The 25964-nt window shown below is 35.2% G+C and overlaps 1 protein-coding gene across 1 annotated transcript in view; it reads right to left on the bottom strand.

The window, feature by feature from the left end:
* Positions 1-25964, bottom strand: part of DNAH5 (dynein axonemal heavy chain 5) — a 115589-nt gene that overhangs the window by 75349 nt on the left and 14276 nt on the right. The window contains exons 9-26 of the mRNA XM_066559747.1: positions 25570-25677; positions 24776-24898; positions 22736-22951; positions 20410-20517; positions 19640-19725; positions 18553-18874; positions 14495-14701; positions 12635-12806; positions 11080-11225; positions 8489-8651; positions 7774-8016; positions 6673-6863; positions 6492-6591; positions 5080-5204; positions 3548-3749; positions 2416-2651; positions 993-1211; positions 224-286 (exon numbers count right to left, since the gene is read on the bottom strand). Of these exons, the coding sequence (XP_066415844.1) occupies positions 224-286; positions 993-1211; positions 2416-2651; positions 3548-3749; positions 5080-5204; positions 6492-6591; positions 6673-6863; positions 7774-8016; positions 8489-8651; positions 11080-11225; positions 12635-12806; positions 14495-14701; positions 18553-18874; positions 19640-19725; positions 20410-20517; positions 22736-22951; positions 24776-24898; positions 25570-25677 (3030 nt within the window). The remainder of the gene's footprint in view (positions 1-223; positions 287-992; positions 1212-2415; positions 2652-3547; positions 3750-5079; positions 5205-6491; positions 6592-6672; positions 6864-7773; positions 8017-8488; positions 8652-11079; positions 11226-12634; positions 12807-14494; positions 14702-18552; positions 18875-19639; positions 19726-20409; positions 20518-22735; positions 22952-24775; positions 24899-25569; positions 25678-25964) is intronic.

Genomic DNA, 25964 nt, shown 5'->3' with positions numbered 1-25964 from the left:
TGCAGCCTTTATGTTGACTCCTAAAAAATTATAGATTTTAACAGTATTCCTTGCAAATGCATAGAAAAATTCCAACATAGCTTTCACTAAGACAAAACAGACTTTGCCAAATGAGTAACCCTATATATCTATGAAAGTTCATTCAACTACTGAGATTCCTTTTCAGAGCCTTTATGTGTTAGCTCACTTGTAGTATTAAGTTATGTCTTAAAATTAACAGCACCTGGAATATAGTAAGCCTGTCATTGGCTTCCTGAGGTGTTAAACCAACCACCATTGGCCCATTCTAAAAGGAAAAAAAAAGACATCAATTTAGAGGTTGAGAATAACCACAACTTATTTCTAATCAGCACTTTCTAAATGCTAACCTCAAACACTTTTTCAGCCTCCAGATCCCCTCCCCAGATCAGATATCAACTGAACCAAGGGATGATAGTTAACCTTCTAGAACAAACACTTTTTTTAAAACAGATTTTAAAAAATCAAATAAGGCAATTTATTTTATTTTTAATGCATAAATTTCTCATTACACTGCAAAAGCTAGGAAATCAGAGCTCATTTTTTGAGTAAAAGTCAACATTACTTAAATGATGATGCATGATTAGTACACCTTCACTCATTCTAATGAAAAAGAATGTGAGAGCTTAAGTCACTTGTACATATATCAGAAAGAAAGAAGAGTTTTCTGATGCTAACATAGCTAATCATTATTCCTAGTCTTCACATTTGTTCATGATAACTAGATGCTTTTCAGAAACCTTAAATATCTCAATTCTTAATTTTTAGGAACTGATTACCAGCATTACTTACATCAGTCATATACAAAACATTAATCAAACCTGCCCTGAATTGCAACCCAAACACCATCTTAACAAGAATAAACCTATTCAACAGTAGAGGCCCATCCTATTATTTAGTCAAATCCAAAAACCTTTCCATGTTCCCATCGCTCTGAAAAAATTTCTCCAATACAATAAAATAGAAACACTTGCCTGATCATAATCTGAGTAGAACTGTGCACAGTCTTCAGTAAAAATCTTCACAGCATTAATAAGCTCTCCTCTGAAGTTTGGCTGCAAAGCAATGAGCTCATCCTGCACTTCATTTGCACGGATTAGCAGTTTTTCCCAAGTGTAGTGCAACGTGTCCACCTTCTCTGTCTCTTCCTTGGCAACAAGAAGATCATATTTGCTCAAAATAGCATAGGATTCCTGCCAGAAATTTGGATCAAGATACATAAAATGGCAACTTCACTTAATTTCATAAACATATGGAAAACATATATTTAAAATGCTACAATTTAAAATTTTTAAGAATGAAGGATGATTGGTTAGAAAAAGAAATTCTGTTCTTCTTGCATAGCCATTATCAAAATTGGGCAAACCAATACCAAACTGGAAGAAACATCTGCATTTTTTTCTCAGAGCATTGATTTCAGCTTGCACCACCAACATATGAACATTCTACATAGTGAAAACCCTTGGTGAATTTTCACTAAAACACAACTGACATTCACTTTCTATAAATTAGCACAGGGTAGGGTAGCAATAAACTTGTGGCAGTTTCATTTGAAAATTTTTTGTATAAAGTGAAATTATTTCCATTCATGCTTTCCAGTTTGATCAAATTGTAGCCAAATTTCAAAAATGGAAATGTAACTATCTCTCTACTACAATGCTGTGTGGAAAATATGCCAACTTTGCTTTCAAAACTGAAGCATCATTTCCTGTGCTTCAGGACCCAAGGCTCCTGCCTGCAGAATTGGAAGCTTATGAGCAATCATGAACACATCCGGAATCATGAACATGTCTTAGGAAAAAGAATTCTACTGAAAAATCAAACATGCATTTTGCCATACTATAGCATTCTTCAATAAATACTCTGGCCAGGAATGCAGAGAAAGAGTTACCATCTGTTTTTAAGCCTGCCATTTGTCAGATGTTCAGTAAATGCATTCTATCACGTTAACTTTTTTTTTACAAAGTCAGCTGCTTTTGTTTATTTTAACTTATACAGCTGCTAAAAGCAATCAATCTCGTGTACTCTGCTTATCATTAGCTTCTTACTCTTCTTAAGGCTTAGCTAAAAAAAAAAATTAGGAATCTCATTCGTTTTTATACACAGATTTCTTCCACAAATTAAGAAAAGATTTCTTGCATTAAATACCTGTATTCTCATCTTCCTCTTACCCACATCATTCAATTTCTACACTGTTCACTAAACCACATCTCACCTCAGCAAGTTTACATTTGCCCAAATCAGAATTTCACACAAAAAGGTTTACAGGAACACAACAAGCTTGTCACTCAACATTCAACGCATATTAAATCATACATTTTCAAAGTTCATTGTTAACCCAGAAAATAACAGCTCTCTTGAAACAGTACCCGTACATGCAACATTTCCACTAGCTACCTCAATGGGGCCAATTTGAGAGTCAATAGAGATTTGTAGTTCTCTGATCTCTTTCAAAGCTGACATGGCTATTCTGATATCATCCAGGTCCATGATGCTGTGACTTAACTTCTTGCCAGTTTCCTCTATAAAAGTCAAAATTGCTTCCATCTGTGTTCTGTACTTCTTATTGCAATGACACCCCAGCAAAGTCATCCAGGCTTTGGTTTCTGATCTCAGTGCTAGCTTCAGATCAGCTAAAAATATTGAACAATTAATAGATATTAGATATTGTAAATATTTGTTAAGATGTACTTTCAATCTTTTTAATTACATTTTTTCTCTTCAGTGCCAGTTCTGGTTTTTCAGCCTAACCCTTCACATACAGAGATGATGAAATCACATGGACACCTTGAAGTGTTTTATAAAATTGCTTGCAATTCATTATTGCTTTCCTCCTGTTCTTCTCAGAATTTATCATCTTTTCTACTGGAAAGATCATCTAAAAACATTGAACAATTAACAGATATTAGATATCATAGATTTTTTCCAGGATGTACCTACTGGTAAGATGAGGCTGGTCTCCATACTCATCATCTTGCTCATTTACCATTATATAAACTTCTGTCCTATACATCATTAATGAATTGATTAATATTCTCATCAAAGCCTAAAATCTTTTCAAAAATTAATCTTTAAAAAAATAACTTGGGGAGAAAATTAGGAGTCTAATTATGAAAGCTGAAGAAACAAAGTTTGATCATAGCACCGGTGAAATTGTTAGAAGGGGATTCAGTTGTCTCACTGCATGCAGCTGAGTAAGGAGAAAAGTAACATAAACTTATCATCTTACTCCCATGAAATATGTACCCCTGGGAATCAGTGACAGAAGGATGGGCAAACGTCTACCATCTACTATCCACCCCATAAGTGAGCAGATGTATCTAGGTGAGGTAATAAACTCCAGCTGAGCCTCACAGATATTCTTGTGTTAGTGTTTTGTTTGCAGCATTTACAGCTAAAACAGCGAACAGCCCTTCTCTCTCCCTTTCTCCTTTCCATTTTAATCTAGTTCACCCATCCAATACTGTCACATCTCTCCTCCCTGCTGGAGTCAGAAAGTACACATCTCTGGAGAAAATCTGAACTCTACCAGTGTACAGTGCAATAGCTCCCACGCAGATGTATTCAGGCTCAGAACTGATTTTCAGGTCCAGGTCTCGGAAATGCAGAATTTCAGATTCAAACTCATAGAGTGATGGGTTTCCCTCCATGAATTTATTAATGGTTTCCTCCTTGTCCCTCTGCCATATATGGTGGTAACAACTAAAACTCTCCAAAGCTGTAAGAACTTCCTGAAAGACATTTAAAAGTTCAAAGGAAGATTCTCAGCATCATGTATATAGCATGCATATAATTTCTTAGCAGCTGCTCATTAGAGTACACTACTAACTCCATAGTGGAGCAGGTTGAATCATCTCACTAAACAAAAGGTTGCTGGTAAATTTATGCTAAAGCAATTCCATTACTGATCACACAGTGTGCCAGAAACCCTATGTTCATCACATCCAGTTTGTCAAATTAGTTTAAACATTTGCCAATTAAGTGAATCTTCAGTCAATAAAATCATTGGAATCAGTAGGAAGTAAAGTTTAAAACTAGGATACAGTACACATGTCCTTCCCTGCCATTTCTTGAGCTAGAAATGGAAACCTGAGCTCCAGGGCCAACATAACAAGAAAAATTCATTCTGAAATAATGAAGCTATGAGACAATTTTTTTTACTTTAATTTCTACGCTTAATTCAGGTCTCTTTGATTTGAATACCATTTAATGAGTGTGAAAGAGAATTATTCTTTTGGTTCTCAGGAGTTGAGAAAAATGTGAGAAAGTTAAAGTTAAACCATCACTGCATCTAATTAAACAAGTAAATGAGAGATGAGTGCTACGAGAGATAATCCACATCATGACTTACAATAAATATAGTACATGCAGGCATTTAAAGCTGTCTAAATGATAAAAGTTTACAATATTACAAAATACCAAATACCAAAATACCATGATAACTATCCACCATTATCAACTACTCAGCATCAGTCTGGTAGTTATGCTTTAGTACCACTGAAGTTACAAGGTCAAAGATTTTCACATGGCAATATTCTTAAAAGACTGGACCAGCCCCAGAAGAAACTGATGCAGAGCTCCCTAAAGAAATACAATTTACTAACGAGTGCATAGAATAAGAACAAGGCAAAAAAATTATGCATATCCTTTAAAATATATCCTAACCTACACTAGCAAACCCTATGCAGCACTTTACAAATGCCAATCTGACAGCCAATTTTCCTCTAAAAACCTTCATACCCTCTTTGTAATGTGGCAGAAATCATGCTGGCTTCATTAGCTACACACAACACAACTACATTTAGAGTTTTTTTATGGTGGTTTAATTTATGCAATATTAAAAACCTCGTATCTTGGAACAGAGCACACTTAATCCATGTTACACTTTTAAAGCATATTTGCAAATTTTCAGCCACATGTTTTCTATCCACCATCCTAACTTTTTCATTATTACATTTAATTACAGCTTTAAATGCCTACCCTTATTACCCAAGGATAATAAAAGTAATACATTAATATCCCTCGAATAGTGATATTAAATTAACATCTCAGCTGTCTTACCCCTTTTGTAGAATTGATGGCACTGCTGAGTAAAGACACTAATTTAATAATTTCTTTGTTCTCTGAAGCATATTTGAAGTAGTTCTGGCTTTGCGCAGTATCAGATGAACTGAGTGATGCTGCATCTGATCCACTATCTATAAAAGAAAATTCAAATATAGAAGCAGGCTTAGGACAGACATACTGGTTAGGAGAAGTAAATTCCTACAGACAAAACTGAATGACATATTTTTTCAACAAGCATGCATTTTAAAGTTGAGTGTTCTTAAAGGCAACTAGAAGTCAAGGAGGCCAACACAAATTCATAAACATCTCAATTTTAGTGAAATTGTTCCATCTAAGTACCCTATCAAATTTGGAACAAGTTTCACACCAATCTTTCAAACAGAATCTTTTTTTTTCTCCCTCAAGGTTTATGCTCTATGCTTCACCTAAGTGATTCATCTATATATCAGCATTTGCTTACTTATATATCAGCACTAAGCATTTTTATTTTCTGAAATACCCCGCAATTGACAATTTGAAATACAAATTAACATTAACTCTGAAAAGAGGACCATAACCACTCCACGAAAAGGAATAAAGGTTTAAAAAGTCCATCACTTAGCAAATATCCACAAGTTTGACTTTATCATCATTTTTTATTTCATCTCTTGCAAGCCAAATTCTTAGTTTTGAAAGACTAATTCAACTTCTTAACCAGTTCTAGTATTTCTGTCCTACTTTTTAGGTGCATAAGAGAGAGCTAACATAAAAGGACTCAAATGTATTTTCTAAGTATCTCAGGTACAATGTAGAACAATTAATTCTGCTTCATTTTAAACCATTTCAGAGAAGAAAAACCCAATGAAAGATACAATCTTGAATTTCCTTGAACTAATGAGTTCATTAACCTAATGTCTGGTCACAAAACAGAATAATGAAAATCCTTTTAGAAATTCTAGTCTATTCAATCTTTTACACAATCCTCTTTACACCAATATTGCAATTTACATAGGCATTTTTATTCAATACCAGGTATTGTGAAAGTGCTTCTTAAAGGGTAAGCACAAGTTCTAAGATGCCATTTGAACATGCCAAATTACAACCACACTGGCAAATCACGAAAGATTATTCTGTAGCAAAATGACTATAATTGTAACCAATATAAATGCTATAACCCAAAGCATTAAAACTCTTCAAGAAGCCAAAAAAAATCCCCTTACTCAAATCCACAGAAGGACAAGTGGCAAACCTGCTTTCTAATGAGAAAGAGATTTCTTCTCTGAGACAATTTTAAATCTATGAGGTTGTTTAAAATCTATCAAGTCTACTGTTTTTGATGTATTTTGTAATTAATATCTTCCAATACATTCTGTATGAATCACATTTACCTAACATTCAAATTTAGTGATGTGAGAGTTTATCATTACCATGGATGCTTTTCTTTCCAGTCTCTTTCATTCCATCATCAGAATCGCTGTCTCTGCTCCCACACTGCAACAGAATAACTTTTCTCTCTGACACTTTCTCCTGAAGAGAAAATAATGCTTATTTTTTATTTGCAGCAGTTTTGCACCATTACTTCTAAGTAAGGCTGTTAAAGACACCAACCTTGGATATTCTCTCCTTACTCCAATGTTGAACTCCTTTCATTACTTTCACAATACTATCTACAGCTTTATTAAGTGTCTGCTGTACCTCATCCAAAGAGGGTGTCATGATAATAGTAGGGATAGATAGGTTAATATTAGTCCTAATTATAGGATAAGCACCTTTTTTCTTCTTAGACATACTGTGATTTTCTAAATAAAAGACAAAAACAGGAGACAAAACCAAAAGGCTGTTCATATTTTTTTCAAGACATCAAACTAGGCATTGTTTTGATATAAACCAATAAATATATCTCTTAATGTAGAGTATTGAGTGTAATTTCTGAAGGGAAAAAGAATTCCTGAGTAATTTATAAGGTGTACTGCAAAACTCCACAGCAGCACAAGTGAAAAGTAAGTGCAAAGCTATTTTTCTCCATGAAGCTCCTCTTCAACTTGCTCTGTAAAGCTAAATTCTGTTTAGCACACAATTTTGTTATGTGGCTGGTACTCCCATTAAGCATATTAAATTGGGCACAGAACCTCCTTAGAATCTCATACTATTGTATGCCTTATAAACTATAGAGACCAAAGACAATTGCCCTTATTTTCATTTCTTAAAGGCATGCGACAATAAAACACTTCAAAAGTGTTCCATCACCGTGCATGGAAATATCTGAAGGCAATTAGTAAGAGAAAAAAGACCTCTCTATTGTTTTTTTTATACAGTTTTATGTAAAAAGTAAAGTCAAACAGATCTTGTCAAGTTATCAAGGTCTTAATTTGTCAAGTTAATAATTGATAACTTTTAAGTGATAACTTATCAAGTTATCAAGGTCTTGTAGCAACTTATCTATCAAGTCTAGCTCCAAATATAATATTGGCTTCAGAACAGTACAGTGACTCCTAACAGCATTGTAATGACACTTTCTTACTGTCACAAGAAAAAAAAACTTTGGAAATACTCAATGTTACCAACGGTAACTTAACAAGAAAGCTTAATCAAAATTCCTTTGTTTTCCCCTCTTTTACACTTGAGAGTCTTATTTATACAGTTATGGGGTATTACAGTTACATTTTTCTTTATATAGCCTAAAAGAGCAATGCACTACAATGCAGCCACCTAAAAAGTTGATGGTGGAAGATGCATGAATGCGCTTGCGGATGGCCTCCAGAGCGTGTCGAGTGACTTTCAAAAGGGCATCAATGTTACGATCATTGAAGTAAGAAAGCAGTTCATTGGCTTCTTCCTCTAACTTTTCTAAATCCATTCTCTTCCTCTTTGCTGTAGGAGACAGGCCAGTCCACATCTCACTGGAATTTGGTGAGGAAGTCAAGCTTTTTGATCTTCTTTCCTCTTCTGTTGCTAAAACATCATAAATCCAGTTAGTTAAATGCACGTAAGGGACTTGAAAATACCATAATGCAACACCTCCACAGGTGTCTGAAATAATTTTAAGGAAGGGCAGAATTATTCATTTGCAATCTGCACCCCAGTGTAACAAGCCTATGCCTTATTCAGTACAAACTGGTACAATTATCATCAAAATTTAGATATTATTTCTTATTCTCTTTCTCTAGGAAGTCCAGCAATTGACCAAGGCTACTAAATAGTTCTATGGCATGAACCTTTCAATGTCCAAGTTAGATAAATAATACTGACCAAGTCTGTAGATGACAAATGATTGCTAGATTATTCATTATCCAGGCAAATCCAAAAGTCTTTAGACATTAGATGCTATTCAGTACTTCAGTCACCTAAGCTACAATGTCCCCCAACAAAAATTATCAGCATGAAAAAGAAACAAACACCAAGGAATACAATACATTCTTCTTACCTGTATTTTTGTCCTTTTTTTCACCACTGGGTACAACTGACTTCTCACCTTCTTTACTGACCTGTTCCTCAGTGTCAAGTAACATGTTTATCAGATCATTAGCAGCAGCTTCCACCAGTGAGCTTTTCAAGTGTAAAGTTTGAGAACCTTTTATACAGAGCTCCTGTTACCAAACCAAAACAATATTCACTTATTGTCACAATTCTCACGTCAATTTCACAGTCACAGCAGCCTTTATTAACACAAATGTCAAGGCCTAAGATTTGTGAAAAATCAAATCTATATACAACAATAATTATAAATTCGTTTGTTCCAAAACACAAGATCAACGATAGATCAACAAAGCATTATAAATGTCTTTCAATATTGTTTTGGCTTCTTTCTCAAATCACATGATTCATTAGTTGATATCATTAATCAATCTCTATAATGCTTAGTTTCACTAAAAGGCTCCCAAAAGCAATAGCTTCTTAATTCTCTTAACTTTCCAATGTAGGAGATTTAACACTTCTTTTAATCATTGCCAGTTTACATTAATTGGCTGTGCCATAATTAATATTAGCCAATCATATTTCCCATATACAGCTAAAAAGAAGATCAAAGCTACACAAGATGTATTTATTATTAAAACAAACACTAAAATTATCAACTAGAGAGAGAAGAAATCAAAGAATGAGATTAAATAAATTGAGAAATTAATTACAGTACTATGGATGTTTTTTCTCCCATACTTATAATAAAATCAATCAAGTATGCTTCAGCTAACTATAATTTTTACCAGCAATGGCCTTTTCATATTTTATTTCTTTGCTATATTTCAGTCAGCTTAAACAAAAATGACCACCTTTGCTAATTAAAAATCAATAATTGGAAATATTCAGACATTTCCAAATTTTAAGATAATCTTTGGGCTTCTTTATGGTTCTGTTGAGTTGAGAGAGAAGGCAGATGTGACTTGTAATATCACAGCAACACTAAACAAAGTACTCTGGGATTTTTCTTCTGGGTAATTATTTTTGTTGCAGCAATTACTTTAGAAACTTAAAGACACCTGTTAGGTGGCAAAAGTTATTTCTAGTCCCCTCTAATTAAAAATTACAGTAAGCTTACAAATTGTTACTATTTTCATTGTACCCATAACTGGGGTTCTTATACCACTTACTCTGCTAACTCAACTCAATTGGTCATTGTAATTGCTGTGTATGTGTAATTGCTATGTAGCAGTTCAAGTTTTCAAGTTACCATAGTGTTCAGAGAAGATTTTGTGCTCGCTCTCACATATTTTTACCTTACTGAATATACATTTTAATACCTGCCCAATCAGGAAGGTAGCAGCAGGATCAAGAAAAAAACTTTGTATTGTGAGGCTCACAAACTGCTACTCATTCCATATAATATTATTTTAAACTTTACTCTGTATTTAACAACAAGGTGAGTTGTTACAACGGCCAAAGAGTTAAAAACACTAAGACAATCAAAAATTTAATTTGTAATAGTTATTACTACAAGAGAAAAGAAATGGGGATTATGTACTTGATTTACTACAGTCTTTCTCAAACCAAATTTTGTTTCAGGAGAAAACACATTAGACATTACAAACTAAAACGCAATACCTTACCATTGCCTCACAAAATATTCTGACATAATAATGACCTTAATCAGCTTTCTAACCAACAATTTACATGTTTATAGTTAATTACCCTCAACATAAAAGTATTTTGATGGGGTGAAGGAAGGGAGTTTTCCCAGAACACCTTCACCCAGGTACTCCTGCATATATTTTGCACATCCCATTACCAACTCAGGAGAGTTTGAAATACCCATTACACAATCCTTTCCATAGTATTTACTCTCCTCAGGCAATTGCTGGAGAATTCCCTTATTTAAACAGGAATGATGACAAAAAAAAAAGATACTATCATAGAGGTAAAATTTTTGAGTGATATGAAAGCATAAAAAAAATATCATTCACTATCTGGCTTGATATTAATAATGAATAGAATAGAACATCTCAGCTCAGATCTCTTTGCATTTGGTACTTTTGTTCCTTTTTAAGATCCCAGCCAAGCAAGTGGGGATTTCCATTGTATCCCATGTATGCTTCATTAATTCTGCATTCAGAGTTTTTTGTCACAGACATCTTTTACAAAAAATCCCTTCCTTAGATTTTTCCTCCTGAGAAGCTGAGAGGCCTCAGGAACAAAATGTAAACAATGGTTATCTGCTGCTGTGGAATGCAACAGGTAGATCTGTGATTGGTCTCATGTGGTTGTTTCTAATTAATGGCCAATCACAGTCAGCTGGCTCGGACTCTCTTTCCGAGCCACAAGCCTTTGTTATCATTCTTTCTTTTTCTATTCTTAGCTAGCCTTCTGACGAAATCCTTTCTTCTATTCTTTTAGTATAGTTTTAATATGATATATATCATAAAATAATAAATCAAGCCTTCTGAAACATGGAGTCAGATCCTCATCTCTTCGCTCATCCTCGGACCCCTGTGAACACGGTCACAGTTTTTTATCTCATAAAAAAGAAAAATTTTTAAACTCAAAATCATCAATCTTTTCTTCATGAAACTTTTATCTACTAACTTTAGTCTTTTGAAGAAATTCCTCACAGCTCTGTGGTTCATCTTCTGGCAACATACAGAGTGGCACTCTATTCATTTCTTGAAGGACAGCATCAATACGAAATTCAACCAAGTCATTCACTTGATCAAGCAATAACTCCAGCCCAGCTTTTGAAGAAAACAGAAGATTCAAGACAAGCTTAAAAGTTCAAATTAATGGCCTTTGAAGAGTCCGTCAGTGTTGCTTTACCTCAACAAACAAGAGTGTTATCAAACAACCCAGAGTATCATTTTACCTCAACAAACTATCATATTCAACTGTATATGAATTCTGCACCTTAACCAATTTACTCCAGACATCTAAACTTTTATGGCAAGCTTCACCATAAGAACCATAATTAACTTTTTGCATAACTGGTACTTACCTAGCATATGCTATCTACATGCTAAAAGATAACTATAATATTATATAAATATAAACTATTGTACAAATATATATCTCATAGCTTTTTATATAAAATACAGAATATATTATAAATGTATATAAGATTAACTTAAAGGATATGTATTTCAAACATGAAGGCATTAACATTTAATTGAGTGCCAACAATGTTTCATCTTCTCCTATAGCTTGAACAAGTTACAACTTAGAGAATCTACTGCAAACAGTAACTTTCAGCAAATAAAATCTCTATGCTTCAAACAAATGTTAGAGGCCAAATAGCTAACAATAGTTAACAGAAAACAATCACTAGAATTTTAAAAGTTTAATAGCAATCTGCTCTCAATGCTGAAGCTGAAATAGCAGCTTCAGGTGCTACTTAAGGTGCCTGATCCAGACTCAAATTTCTTTTATTATTCAAAATTAAATTAAGCATAATGTCAGGCTAGCATCCAAAATGCACTTTAATCTGCCATTTCAACTGAAGAAAATTTTCACTATAACTACTTATTGCAATTTCAAGAAACAAAATCTGTTAGCTGTATTAATTAGGCTGAAGAAAAAGGAATTTGCTATGAGAAAAAAACCACATCTCAGTACAACATTGTGATAATCTTTTGAAAACACTACAAGCTCATCTGTTTTCTAAAGCTGTTGTTCAAGATGCATGTGCATTAGTTTTAAAGAGATTGATGTTTAAAAAAAATTAATATGAAATGCTATTGAGCAATGACAGTGCCAACTGAGTCAGTGTTTTATTCCTTGAGAAGTTGTTTTGTACATTATAGAAACAAAAAAGCAGGACTAGGAAAAGTCTGAAACCTAGGAACTCTTCTTAAAAGTAGATATCATTCTTTAAATTCAGAATACACTGGGCCTTTTGCACCGTACTTTATGTTTGGTGTAATCCCAACTGCCTAACATATACATTAGTAAATATTTGATGAACATACAAGACAAAAAGAAGGTGATGTTATAAAACAAATGTTTCATGAAATACAGGACAGGTGAAAATTCTGATATCTTTTATATATAAATCAATTAAGTGCAAATCATGTAGAGAACTGTAATCTCATAACTTGCATATGTACAGAACAAATAACCAGAAGTTAATGGAAGGAGGCAAGTAACCTACCTAGCTTAGAAAAAACTGTATTAATGTATTTCTCAATATTCAAGGATGTCCAGTTCAGTAACACTAGACCTGGCTGGATAGCATCATCTACAATTACTAATCGAGGAGCCATCAGTTGCTCAAAGGGGTGTTGTATTTTCAGTTTAATTCTTTTGTATTCTGCCAACATCACCTGAAATAAATAATGAAAATTTTAGTTAATATACACTGATTTGAACCTCTTCATGTACACACATTTATAACTTAAACTAAGAAAATTCATCTGTATGCACATTACTGAAATTCTTAAGAAGTTATAATTAACTGCTTGGGAAAGGTTTTCATTAATTTTTGCAGAAGTTCACTATTTGTTGCTCTTTATATCTCTACATACATTTGTTGCTCTGTGTGAAGCACTACTTCACACAGAAACCAATCTTTGATAGCACTGGTGCTGTGATGGAGTTAATTTCTTTCTCAATGACTCGCATGATGCCATGTTTTAGATTTGTGACCACAACTGTGTTATTAACACACTGATATTTTGGGTATTGCTAAACAGCGTTCATACAGCACTGAGTCCTTTTCTGCTTCTCACACTACTCTGCTGGTGACTGGGGACACACAAGACTCTGGTAAAGAATGTGGCCAGGACCCCAGCTGATTAATGGGATCCCATACCTATGACATTGTGCTTAAAAATGAAAGTTGGGAGAAGAAGGAGGGAGGGGGACACTCAGAGCTATGGTGTTTGTCTTCCTAAGCAGCTGTGATACTGCCTAGTTTTAACAGATTAATTCCTTATTTTTTTCCCTTGTGCATGCACCTCTTGCCTTCCCTATTAAATTGTCTTTATCTCAACTCACATGTTTTATATTTTAACCTTCAGATTCTCTCCCCCATTCCAAGGAGGGGAGTAAGGGAGCAGCTGTGTGACATTTGGTTGCCTACTGGGTTTAAACCACATAACAGAAAAATCTTGCAAATTTCAGTTGGTAAATGAGTGTTACAGAAGACAAAAAGCCCAAGGAAGACCTTCTAGGTGAACTTTCCAGCAATTCTAGTAAGATCAGCCTTACCAAAACTATATTATACTATTTTCTTTCTAATACCTCTTTAACCCACTGATTTAGTTTCATATGTTTGGCAATAACATTACAACTTAAAGACATAAAAACTTGATTACTTAGGGTTTTTTTTATTTATTTAAGAGTAGACCTTTGACTACTATAAAGTCATTTGACTGCTATAAACTTATAAAGATATAGGTTTCTGGACATCTATTTTTGAATTCCCATCTTGAGTCACTGAGAATCTTGTCTGTTCATAGGCAGATGAAATGATCTGAAGGACTTAAAAGACAAGAGAAAGGGAAGTTTCACTTCTTTTTAAACTGTTCCACAGACATCTGTGTAAAACACCAGTGTCAGAAAAACACAAAAAAGGCTACTCTGCTGCTTGCTTTACACTTTTAAAAAGTGGACCACTTGTTCCTCCCTCTCAGGTATTCTCTCAAAACAAAATGCTGACTAATGTTGACTTCATTATTGGATAAGAGATAAATTGCTTATCATTTAGAAAGCAAGCAACAGCACTAGGCATTTTGTAAGCTTCCTTTCCTCCCCATTCTCATCTCTGCCCCACACTCTGCAGAGCTTCCCCAAACCCAAGCATCTGCGAAGCAACTTCACAACTTCACAGAAAACATAAAGCCAAGAACATTTTTAAGTGCCTCAAGACAATCATACAAATAAGAAAATAGATTTGCAGATGTTTTCTTAGTGCATAATTGTCGATCTTCATTTATCCTCTTCCATATGTATAGAAGCCAGGCATCTTAATGTACAGCATACATACATAAAATAACAAATGTAAACCCACATGCAAATTGTTGACAATCTTCTTGTACCAGCCTCTCTGCTGTTGAATAACACTTGCAAATGGTGGAATTTCAAGGCACATGCGACCCATGCAGTCTGTTTCTCTGATTAAAGTTAATATTTGAGGGTCAAAATTCACAAATAATTCTCCTGTTTCTGGAGCTTTTACCAAGAGAGTTGCTTGAAGTCCTCTTTTAGTTAATTCAATCTGCAGGAAATAAAGTCATCATTCCAATCAGACAAGACACTACAACAAAATACTTAAGGTTGCATATAAATGTCACTTTTGCATATACTAAAATCAGGTACTGCTGACAAAGGTTGATACATTATACAAATTCAAAACCAAAATTTATTAACACAATGTCTATGGACTCAAATGCTTAATAATCTAACTGCTATTTATCTAACAGATATTCTCAAGTTGAGTCTTGGATGTTATAAGCTGCATTCCACAGTCCAAAATCAAATCAGAGCCATAGATTTTCTTGCTTCAACCATCTTAAATCTTAACCCTCATCTCCTTAGAACTTATTGCATATTCTGCAATAAGGCTGCACATAACTTCTTTAATGAATTAAATTATTCTTGGATAACCTCTTCACATATCATTTGAATCAACTTATCCCCATTTCTCCTTTTGCTTGTTTTCCAATAGCTAATAGACATACCAATCATAATGCTACTGGATAATTATAACCAACACCAGGGCAAATCTTTTAAAATACTAAAATGAATGGTTATTATAGATTTTTTCAAAATTCTTAAAAGCAAAGTATAATCACACAATTGATTTAACTGGCTTATTTAAATATTAGAAGACCATTTGTTCTCTATGTGGTTACAAAGGACAGCATTCCTTAGACCACCATACACTGAAAATTTGGCTGACACCAAAAAGCAATCCTGCCTTAGGCAGGCAAATTTTTCCTACATTAAAAAATTTGCTGCTATTCTTCTTTTCCAGTTTTTTCCTTGGTTGACGTAACTTTATTGTTCTTTATTCACTCCTCAAATTTCATCTATCACATTACATTGAGATGTAGCAAATTCTATGCCATAGTTTCAGAACCCATTGATATCTTTCAGTGCACTTTTTTCTTTTTCTATGGAACACAGAAAATTTGCATGACTTTTCAATGTCTAAAATATAGTTGAGCATACTGCTTGCTTCAGCAATATTATGTACTATCAAGACATTTTACACAGCATTTTTCAATAAATAATCTAATCAATTTTTGTGAATGAAGATGTCATGCTCTATCCACTATCATCAGTCTTCCAAGAAAAAAAAAAGTTCAATGGCTTTAAAGAGAAGCTGGTTTTTTTCTGTAAAGTTCAACAGCAAATCTTACTGTACTCATTTTTGAGCTTCATCCTCATTATTCCCACTCTCAAGTCTTCCTTTCCTGTTTATAATTTTCTTCTCAAGCAGTTTTCATTGTTAAGGTAACAGAAAATGGCAATGGAAATAAGGGGTACATCGAAGGCAGAAATTTTACACGGCCAAATAATTATAATAAATTTTACAATTCCAAGTAATTTATTATTTTAATATGTCCAATTTGAACACCATTTGCTATTAAAAAAAAAAACCAAAAAAAACAAAAACACCTTGGATTAACATGATGTTAACCATCCATTAACAAGTAGAAAAAAATAGGGGCAAAAAATGTTCAGAAATGACAGAAAGTGACACTAAGTTTAACATTTACATTGTACAGAAGAATAAAAAGTAGTAGGAGCGGGAGCCCTATTTGTGTTGGATTTGTATTCCCCACAGGACACTTGCCCCTCTCTTGTTTTTTCCTTTTGTTTTTTTTTCTTTTGTTCAGGAGTAGAGCAGGAGCTCCACCTTGTGTTCTGTGGCGCTCATGTCCACACCCGTGTGCACTCTTCTTGCCTCGAGAGCAAAAGCTGGGCCTGAGTTCCAAAAACAACTGGCAAATGCATTGACAGGCATCACACTACCTTCAAAACCACAATCCGGAGATTCTGATCCTTCTTTTTCAGCTTTGCAAGGCTGAGGCCAATTTTTCTATAAGATGTTTTTTGACAAGGCAGCAAAGAAACTGGAGGTGAAAAATATGCCAAAACAATAGCAGAAACTTACAGAGATTTTTGAGGCTTTAAAGTAACCCCTGCAGAAGCCATCTGATAATATAAAGGTAGTCAGAGGTTCTATGTACAAAACCCAAGATGGCAAAATGAGTCAAATGAGATTTAGAATTTAAGGTAAACCATGCTCTGAAGAATATTCAGGCTACCAAGTGTTCTGCCTGAAAGGCCCCAAACAACTCATTCAATGAGACATGTAAAAAGGGCTTTTGGTTGTTCATGTACTCATAGTTACACACATGGGAGAAACACTGACCAGGTATTCTCAAGAGATCAAAACAGCAAAAAAGACCTTACTGGCAACTTTAGAAAATCACAGAAATTTGGAAAAAAGTTTAGTACCATATTCAGTCAACATAAAACACTTCTCAAAGCATTAACTTGGCCCATCCAACTTCCCTAACTCTAAGCCCACTTGATTTTAAGTTACTCCAAAAATTCCAAGAAGGAATTAGAAGAAGATAAATAAAGACATAAAATATATAGATTAGCACACATGTAGCCATCAATTCCTGGGTTCCAGCAGTGTTCAGAGAGAAATTCCAAGAGAAGGCAGAGTCAAGACATCAGATAGCTTCATATTCAGCTTTAAATACCCTTTGTCTTTCCTAGGCCCTTCCCCTGGGTGGGACTTCCAGTCATTTGGCCACTCAGGAGCAGGGTTAGGGGCTCCAGAGGTGGGTGTGGATCAGTGCCTCTGGTGTGCCAGGGATTGGCAGGCAATGCAGGGCCGGGATACAGGCCCTAGGGGTAAGGTAAACTGTACCCCACTTGCCCCTTCCCCCACACAAATGTATCCCAAAATTGTCAGTAGGAAATTAAATTACTTTGTACTGGTTCTGATTGGGTTAATTTTCTCTGTTGGCATTTAATTTCCTTCACAGCAGCTTACGTGGTGTCATCAGATTTGTTATCAAAACAAAGCTGATAACACACGGATGTTTCAGTTGAGCAGTTCTTGCACAGCATTAAGGCCTTCTCTTGTTCTCACTCTGTCCACACAGTGAAAAGGTTGGGGGTGGGAGTGGGGATGAAGTGTGCAAAAGAGGCTGTGAGGGAACAAAACCAGGCAGATGTCATGAAATAACAAAAGGATGTTACAAAATAAGCAAAGGGATATTCCTTGCCATATAACATCATGCTCAGCAATAAAAAGGGAAAGGCAGGGGTTGAAGGGGTTAGCCACCCTCTGCTCTGGAATTAATTAGACATTGTTTGACCCACAGGAGATGGTGAGAAATTGCCTCTGCAGCCCTTTTTTCCCCCCTTTCTTTCTCCATTTCTCCTTCACAAACTAAACAACTCACTAGACCCACAAGTTTTCTTGCTTTTGCTTTCCCTTTCCTCTTCCCTGTCTCACTGGGGGTGCATGGGGGGAAGTGAATGAGCATTTGTGTGGTGCTTAGCTGCCTATTAGGTTTAACCCACAACTGACTCAAAGCCCCCTTGTGCACTGAGTATGCTATTATCTGTTCAGACTGGATGCTTTTTACATGTATATTTACAGAGTGTACCCATAGATTATCACTCAAAATTCATTTTGTCCAGAGCAGAGGAAACCTCTGTGTCTGCTTTCACTTTTGGCCAACCAGCTGACAAAACTCCTCTCCCCAGACATGATGATCTTGCACCAGTCAGAAGAATGTGGCAGAGACAGAGGGGCAGCTAAGCCTACCACTGGATAGTCATTATATGATTTTTTTCTAACTTCTTAGTTATAACGAAAGGTCTTTCAGTTGTTCCTAGAATCAGCTACAAGTACTACAGGCCCTATTTTTTTAACAGGAACACTTTTTTATAAAATAACTTTTCTTATTCCATCCCTCACTTGAGAGTCATCATAAGTCAGGTTAAGCATACCTGACTACTGCTACTAACCAGGGATAACACCTTTTTTTTTTTTTCTTTAAGGAATACCTTAATCAAAATCAGCTGGCTTACCTGCTGAAGCCATTCCCTGTGGTAGATGACCTCAAATTTCATAAGAACTTTTGCTACTTTGTTGTAATTGCGGATTATGCTCTTGCCATCTGGTGTTTGTAGAACTGCTGGATGTCTCTGGAAAGTCTCCATGGGCTCCTTGATCCTATGGAACAGGTGACGTGCCCACAAGATCTTGCCAGCTATTGGAGGCAGATTACGAGCCAGTGGAGGGTCCTTCTTGTGCCTAGTGTAGATCTTACAGACTGTTTCTATGTCATGGCCATAGTTTTGAAATATTTTCTGATACTTTTCGTCAATGCCAAGATTTGGGATTTGCAATCTGCTTAGAAAAATAATTAAAAAACTCCTTCAACACTTCTGAAATACTCCTAATGCATTGTTGGAAAACAGTTGTTCCAGATTCCCTTGCATGCTTTAGAAAATAACTACTTTGGCAGCAGAGTTTTCAGCTTGAACAAATGCTGTCACAACCTGAATCCAAGCAACAAAGATTTAGACCAGATGATAAAAGTTTCCAAGTAAGCCTACACATTTTCTGTTTTGTCACTGTTTTCAAACACTGGGCTGAAATTATGTGCAGCAAACTGTAACCAATTCACCACTAGCTGTCTATTCTATTAAACAGATTATAATACAAAAACTGACAGAATAAAGAGTGAGGCTGTTTTGCAACGATGTTAATTTATAAAGACAAATTTCACTGTTTCTTAATAAAAGCATTTTCCTCTCTTCTGACTGCATTGTGGTAACAAATTTAATGCCATTGTTCGAGCACAAAGCTAAGGCAAATATGCTAACAGACAAAGTTTTCCTGTACTTAAACTAATTTTGAAAGATGAAGTTCAAAGTCCACTTATATTTTGCAGTTTCTGATACAAAAAATATGGCTTTTATTCATTCAAGCTATTAAGACAACTCTTAACAGGGCTGAACAGCTGAGAGTAAAGAGGTTGAGTTTGGTTTTGTTTGTATTTAAGAAAATGCCTCCTGCTCTCCTCTCCCTCCCCCCTGCCCTTTCCACCATCCTCAATGTTTTATTTCCATTGCCTGGCAGAGTTTCAGCAGTCTAAATAGGACATATTACCTTTCAAATTTCTGCAACATACTCAATGCCCTTTCAGTGTTCAGAATACTTTCAAAGGTCATGTCCATGAACTTCCTTAATTGATCCTGAAGAAGAGTAAATAATTTTACATCAGATAAGTCCCTAAAACACACATCAGATATGCCAAGTATTATTTGACAGGGTTTAACACGCAGTATATTAGAAGATAATTTGTTTATGTGAAACTAATCTCAATAAATATTATTTTTTCCCTTTATTTCTTCCCACAATAATTAAACAAAACACAGCCAACTTGCAAGGCATTTTCTTTCCAAGTTCCCTCTGTGGCTCTGCAACCAGCAAAAGCTTCTGTACCCTCCAATGTTTCACCATGTTGAGAGGCCTCAAAGAATGCTTGCTTACCTCTCTGGCAACCAAAGCAAGACAAGATTTTTTTTTTTTCTTCTGCATATACCCTTTCATTTCCCCAGCTCATGATTTCAGAACTATTGGAAAGTTAATTATCTGACTTATGTGTACTACGCTCCTATTCACTCAATGAAATCACCCGTTTTTGTTATTCTTGCAGTATACAGTAATGAAAAATCCTTTTGTTGGAGGCCCTCAATGGTCCATTCCATTAAACTGGTCTGAAAAATAGTAAATGGAAGCTTCAAAGTGGAAATATATTGGAATAATTTTTCAATTTCAGAATACAAACTTTGACATTTGCATATTTTTTGTGGTAACTCAGAGCAGATAATAAGGATTCCTCAAAAAATTAAATTATTTTGTATCATAAAACCTACATGAAGATCATTTATGTCTTTGCAAAACTCTTCATAGTCTTGGTCAAAATCAGTCTTCCGCTGATCCAAGAAATCATAATGCTTATTCTTCATGTTGTCAACAATGCTCTAAACAATTTCACAGAAAAAGAAATTATTACCAAAAATGTCTCATGAAAAAGACTTACCACACCAAACATTTAGCACAACAGGCTGTGCATGTTCACATTTTACCTTTGCTAATAGCTCCCAGTGCTTCCTGAGCAATATAAGCAAACCCCTTAAAAGAAATATTTGCAAGAATCAAGTTGGTGTGATATCTACTCAAATTTCATTTGTATTATTTATTTCTCCTTTAAGTCAATTAGTACTGACAGAAAATTCAGACTTGCTTTCCATCAAAGACATTTTTTACTCATTAAACATTCTGTCATGCAGAAGTACATTTGTATAAAAAACTTGAAATTCAACAGAGAAAAATATTTTCACATCATTATTTTCCATGTCCTTTAAACAGCTGATTCCATATATAAATAGATTATTAAAAAAGCACAGTGAGATGCAGCACATCACCAGCCCACAACTTTATATTCCTGGCTTCTGTTACACAGCTGCTGTCTACACAGATGTAAGTATATCTTAATCAGCATCACCCTTGAGGTGTTACACACAGATAAAGGATTTCTAATGATAAACTACTATTCAACATCCTAGTAGTTTACCACAGTATAACTATGAAACTCAGCATATTTCCAGCTCAGCTGACTTGCATCATTTTGTGGTAAGTCAACTGAAATTCAGTTTCATTGCATTGCTGTGAATAAAAATTCCATCTTTTCCTTGAACAACAAGCAAATCCTAGATAGGGACTAAGCGTTAAAGCATAAAGAACAGCAAAATAGTTAACTCCTATTGTAAAAAAATTTTAAGACGTATAATCAGTCACATACCAACTATAGCTACGGTCCATGTCAAATACTTCAGTACCTCGGTTTTGTCACTTTAAAAAGAAGTGTGATCACTTTCCTGCCCTTTATAAAACCTAGGCAGAACCTTCCACATAACATTTTTTACCTAAGCATCCTTCATCCTGACACAATTGACTTGAGCTGGGTCTCACACAAAGTTCTTGTTTAAGGACTTGGGTGCTGCAATGGATAATGAGGTGCATCCTTATAAAATTTGCATCACAGCCTGGGCTCATGGTCACTGATGACATCTTTTCAGACACAAATGCCCCAATCAAATTAGATTCCTGTGTTCCAGCCTACCAAAAGACTACCTTCATTGTCATGATCTGAAAATTCTTAGCAACCTGTGTTGCTGAAAAGCCTGGTGGTACAAGCCTGGCTTGGAGAGCAGCTCTTGGAAACAAAATTTAGAGCAGTCCACACCTGTCCTGCCCACATGGAAGAGTCTCGGACTAAGCTATCCTTACAGCTGTGCCCTGGCCAATTCTCAGAAGACTGTAGAACAGAACAAAGCAGAAAACTGGTTACTGTGAAGGATGTATTCAAGGAATCAAAACCCCAGACTACAGAGGGAGTAAATCAAACCAGGAATGCAATGGTCACATTTTACACTACAGTTATTTCACTAAAGCACGCTGATTGACTCCTGACCATAAAAAAGAGGCAAAGGACAGAGTAAAACAAACTAGAATTACATATTTTCCTGTACAGACACTGAATCATATACCATCTCAAAAATCTGTCTATAAAGTCCACACATTGAAACCTCCTGATTTATTTCAATATTTAAAGGCACCATAATTATGATACTGCACTAATAAAGTTACACAGAAAAGTAAGCTAACTCAGGCTCAGTAAAAGCAGGAAAGACTCCATTTGGTAGAAAAGAAAGCTATCTGAGAAAGAAGGAAGGAAAAGAGCACAACTTAACATATTTATGTTCTTAAAAGATCTTGTTACTCAAGTCACACTTCTCTTAAAAACAGAAAAAAAAACTGTATAGTAATACTAATGAACAAAGGGGCACTCACAGCTAGCCCAACATTTGTAGAGATGGAAATGTAGCACATCTCACTTTTTATCATGATCATGGCACAACACCGTGCTCCCATTACTCCTGTTACAAAGTCACTCCACTTTGTTGCTTTTTTTCAATCAGCTTTGATTTTAGCATACTTCTTTCACATGACCACTGGCACCTTTTCTTTCATCTTGTTTGCTCATTTCCCCAGTAATCACATATTTACATTGCTATTATCTAGTAATTTTAGCACAATTAAACAGTTAATTTCTCTCAATAAACACTTCCCTAATTTTCATATTTTCTCATAAAGGTTCAAGTTAGACTAACCCAATATATAAAATCTAATGTGTACCTGATATTTTGTGATCATTCCTTCCAGTCCCTCTATCTTAGATTCCTGTAGAACTGAGTAGGTTCTCATAGTATTGAAAACATCTATTATCTTTACTAGACGACGATGAAAGGCTTCAAATTTTCCAAATATATACATCTCACTAAAATCAAATTGTCTTTCAGTTGGATTTTCTTCCAAATTCTCTTTTATCTTGTGGAAGCAATTTTGATACTCCTTAAAACAAGGAATTTTAAAGAATGTCAAGGGTATAACAAAAGGTACTATCTTTAGCTAGAACAAAATTTACACAGGTATTATCCTAATCTGATTGCAAGTAGGAGTTTCATCAATAAACAATCATGAACACTATAAAGAGAATAACAGAATTTGCCTCTGAAAACTAACCTATCAATGCTATTACAGGATTACACACTTCATCAAATGACCAAACTGCACATGTATGTATTTGTATATATCCTTAGCTATCATGAAATTCTGTTCCCTCCATTTCATAGCAGGGTTTGATGTGTTTACTGAATAACCAAGATGACAGCCCAGTTTCTAGAGATTGAAAATGTTTGCATGCTGAGCAGTTTTACTGAGTAATCAAGGTTCAAAAATCCCTTTCAAGAACAAATTACATCCTGAAGTTTTAATGCTGCTCCATAACAGCATCCACTTTTCATCCTGAATTCATAACAAGGCACAAACCTTACTCCAAACTTGCTAAATTCTTCCCAAAGTCAAAGTACATAGTCAACAGATGTGCTTGAAATGGTTTCTTTCAATAGTGGCTCTCTTTATAATAAAATGTTAATTCTTTTTATCACATTTATATATGCATATCCTCACTTGGAGGTATCAATACAAAGGGTCTAGATTTTGCTATGTTATTCCTGATTCAAATTTTATATTTTAATCTATTGAATTTCTGAAAGTTTCTGGAACTTATAAGACTCAAATCAATACCTCATTTTTCTACATATTTTCATGCAGCAACTGGACAATTTGATAGAAAAAGACAAGTTTAGTGTTCATTGCTGATGGTAAGATGTCATACAAATTTATACTAATTTATGCTAGAACTAGGCAAGATTTGTTGCTTCAGGAGGTATTAGGATGAAGCTGTAGTCCCGCCAGCACATATTGGGAATGAATAAAAATAATGCAGAAAGCCTATATGAAGCTCCCAATATGTACAGGGATATTACAAAAGACAGACAGGCTCTTCTTTACAGTTACACATGGACAGAAAGCCAAGAAGCAAAGGGCAGAAATTTAAATGGGTGAGGTTCTGACTGGATATAAGGAGAGAATCTTTCATCCCAAGGACAGTCAAACAGTGAAAAAGGATGCCCAAAAAGGCTGTGCAATCTCTCCATCCTTGGAGAACTTCAAGACACGACTGGATAAAGGATTGGGAAACCAAGTTTGATCTCATACTGCCCTTGCTTTAGCTTTGAGCAGAAGGTTGAACTAGATACCTGCTGAAGACCCTTCCAAGCCAAACTATCCTATAATACTATGCTTTAGGGGAAAAAAAGAACAAAGAAAAATAAAACTAAAAAATTATCACAGAAGTGTATTCAAAAAAAAAAAAAAAAAAACAAAGGCTGTCTTTCTAACTTTCTAACAGGTCTAGGTCAACTGAACAGCTGGATTCATCTCAGTTCACTAAATTCCCCTTTCTAAATGTATAGCTTGTCCACACATCTTTGGAATATACTCAGTTTAGTAACTCTCCTTGTTTTAATTTCTATTTCATAACTCTCCACATCAAGTGAGAAGACACTACATAGAGAAACAAAGGCATGAAAATCCAAGCAATTCTCTTATAAGCACAGTTAAGATAGACTAAGCATCAAAATTCTGTTTCCAGAAGATCAACAGACCAAATTCCTTGTTAGCTCTAGCATAAACATTCCAGCTCCAGTGGATATTTTTCAGTTAACTCATTTTTTCTTCACCATAACAGTGCTTTCCCACATAAAATTTTCCTATTCCTGCCCTCCTAAATATCACCTTATAGTCTGTTTCCTATATGTTCTTCCCACCTACCTGTTTAAGTCTAATAGCTGCTTGTAGCTTTTCCACAACTCTCTCCTGTGGTTGATCCCAGATGGTAGCTGTGCCGTCATTTGCTATGTAAGATTTACACGCTGTGATCATCTGATTGGTCACCTAAAAGCAGTTTTAACTTTGTGAAAAAAGCAGCATTCCAAGACAAAGCACGTCTTGCCATTCTCTCTCTCCCATTCCTCTGAGTCTGCTGACCTAAAGCCTGACAAACAGGGATACCAAATACGAGGCACATCGGTAGACTGTCTTCCTTGCAACACCCAGCCTCCAGAACGTGACATAAAAATGTGGTTGGTTAACTGTGCTCCTCCTAAGCCTACACATCTTGTACCAACCTTGAGATAGCATTGAAGGCTATAAAGTCATAAGTCTTTGTCTGGTCTGCAAGCCAAGGCAAAATCAAGAGCCCATGAGAGTATAAATAGTAAAGAATAGGTTGTCCTTTCTATCCATTTTCTTCTTTTTGCAAACATGTGGGGGTTTAAGGGCAATATGAATTTAACATGCTTGGTTCTACAAAAAAATCCCATTGATAACAGGCAAAACTTGTAACAAAAAATTCATAAACTAAATTGTCCTAAATTTAGGACAAAAAAGTCCTGAATTTGAAGTAGTTTATCACTATTTCCAATTCTTTATATGTTCAAAAAGCAGCATTAAAGTGACTGAAGTGCTGTCTCCCCAATTGCTTGGTTCCTTTGTGTTTTCTCTTGTACTCAAGCAACAACACAGAAAAAAATTTGGGAATATTTCTTTTCCTGCTGAGCACCAACCTTCACAAACAGTGAGGAGATCTTTTCAGAAGTGTTGTAATACTGAGAGATACTCTGAATCATTTTAATTGCATTTATGAGTCCTGGAATAGCATCCAGCATGGACGCCTGGAAAGAAACACACAGTTTGAACTCTGCTCAGTACCTCTATTACCCCCCATTATCATAACCCATAATTAGTGAATGCAGGAGAATAATGAACATGGTCTTTGGAATGGTTCTGTCCCTGTCTACATGGGCCTCTCCTGCAGAGCTGCCTGTTCTACATCATTCCCCAAGCTCTACAATTTAATTTCGGGGAAAAATTTTCACTGGAGTCTTGGCTGAAAAAATTCAGATCAGCAAGTGAGATTTGGTAGAAGTAAAGCCCTCTGCAAAAGAACTTTTTCCACAAA

The sequence above is a fragment of the Molothrus aeneus genome, chromosome 1 (genome assembly GCF_037042795.1).
Source record: "Molothrus aeneus isolate 106 chromosome 1, BPBGC_Maene_1.0, whole genome shotgun sequence".
NCBI lineage: Eukaryota > Metazoa > Chordata > Aves > Passeriformes > Icteridae > Molothrus > Molothrus aeneus.
Note: the sequence above shows the minus strand (reverse complement) of the source record. Positions and strands in the feature narration are given on the sequence as shown.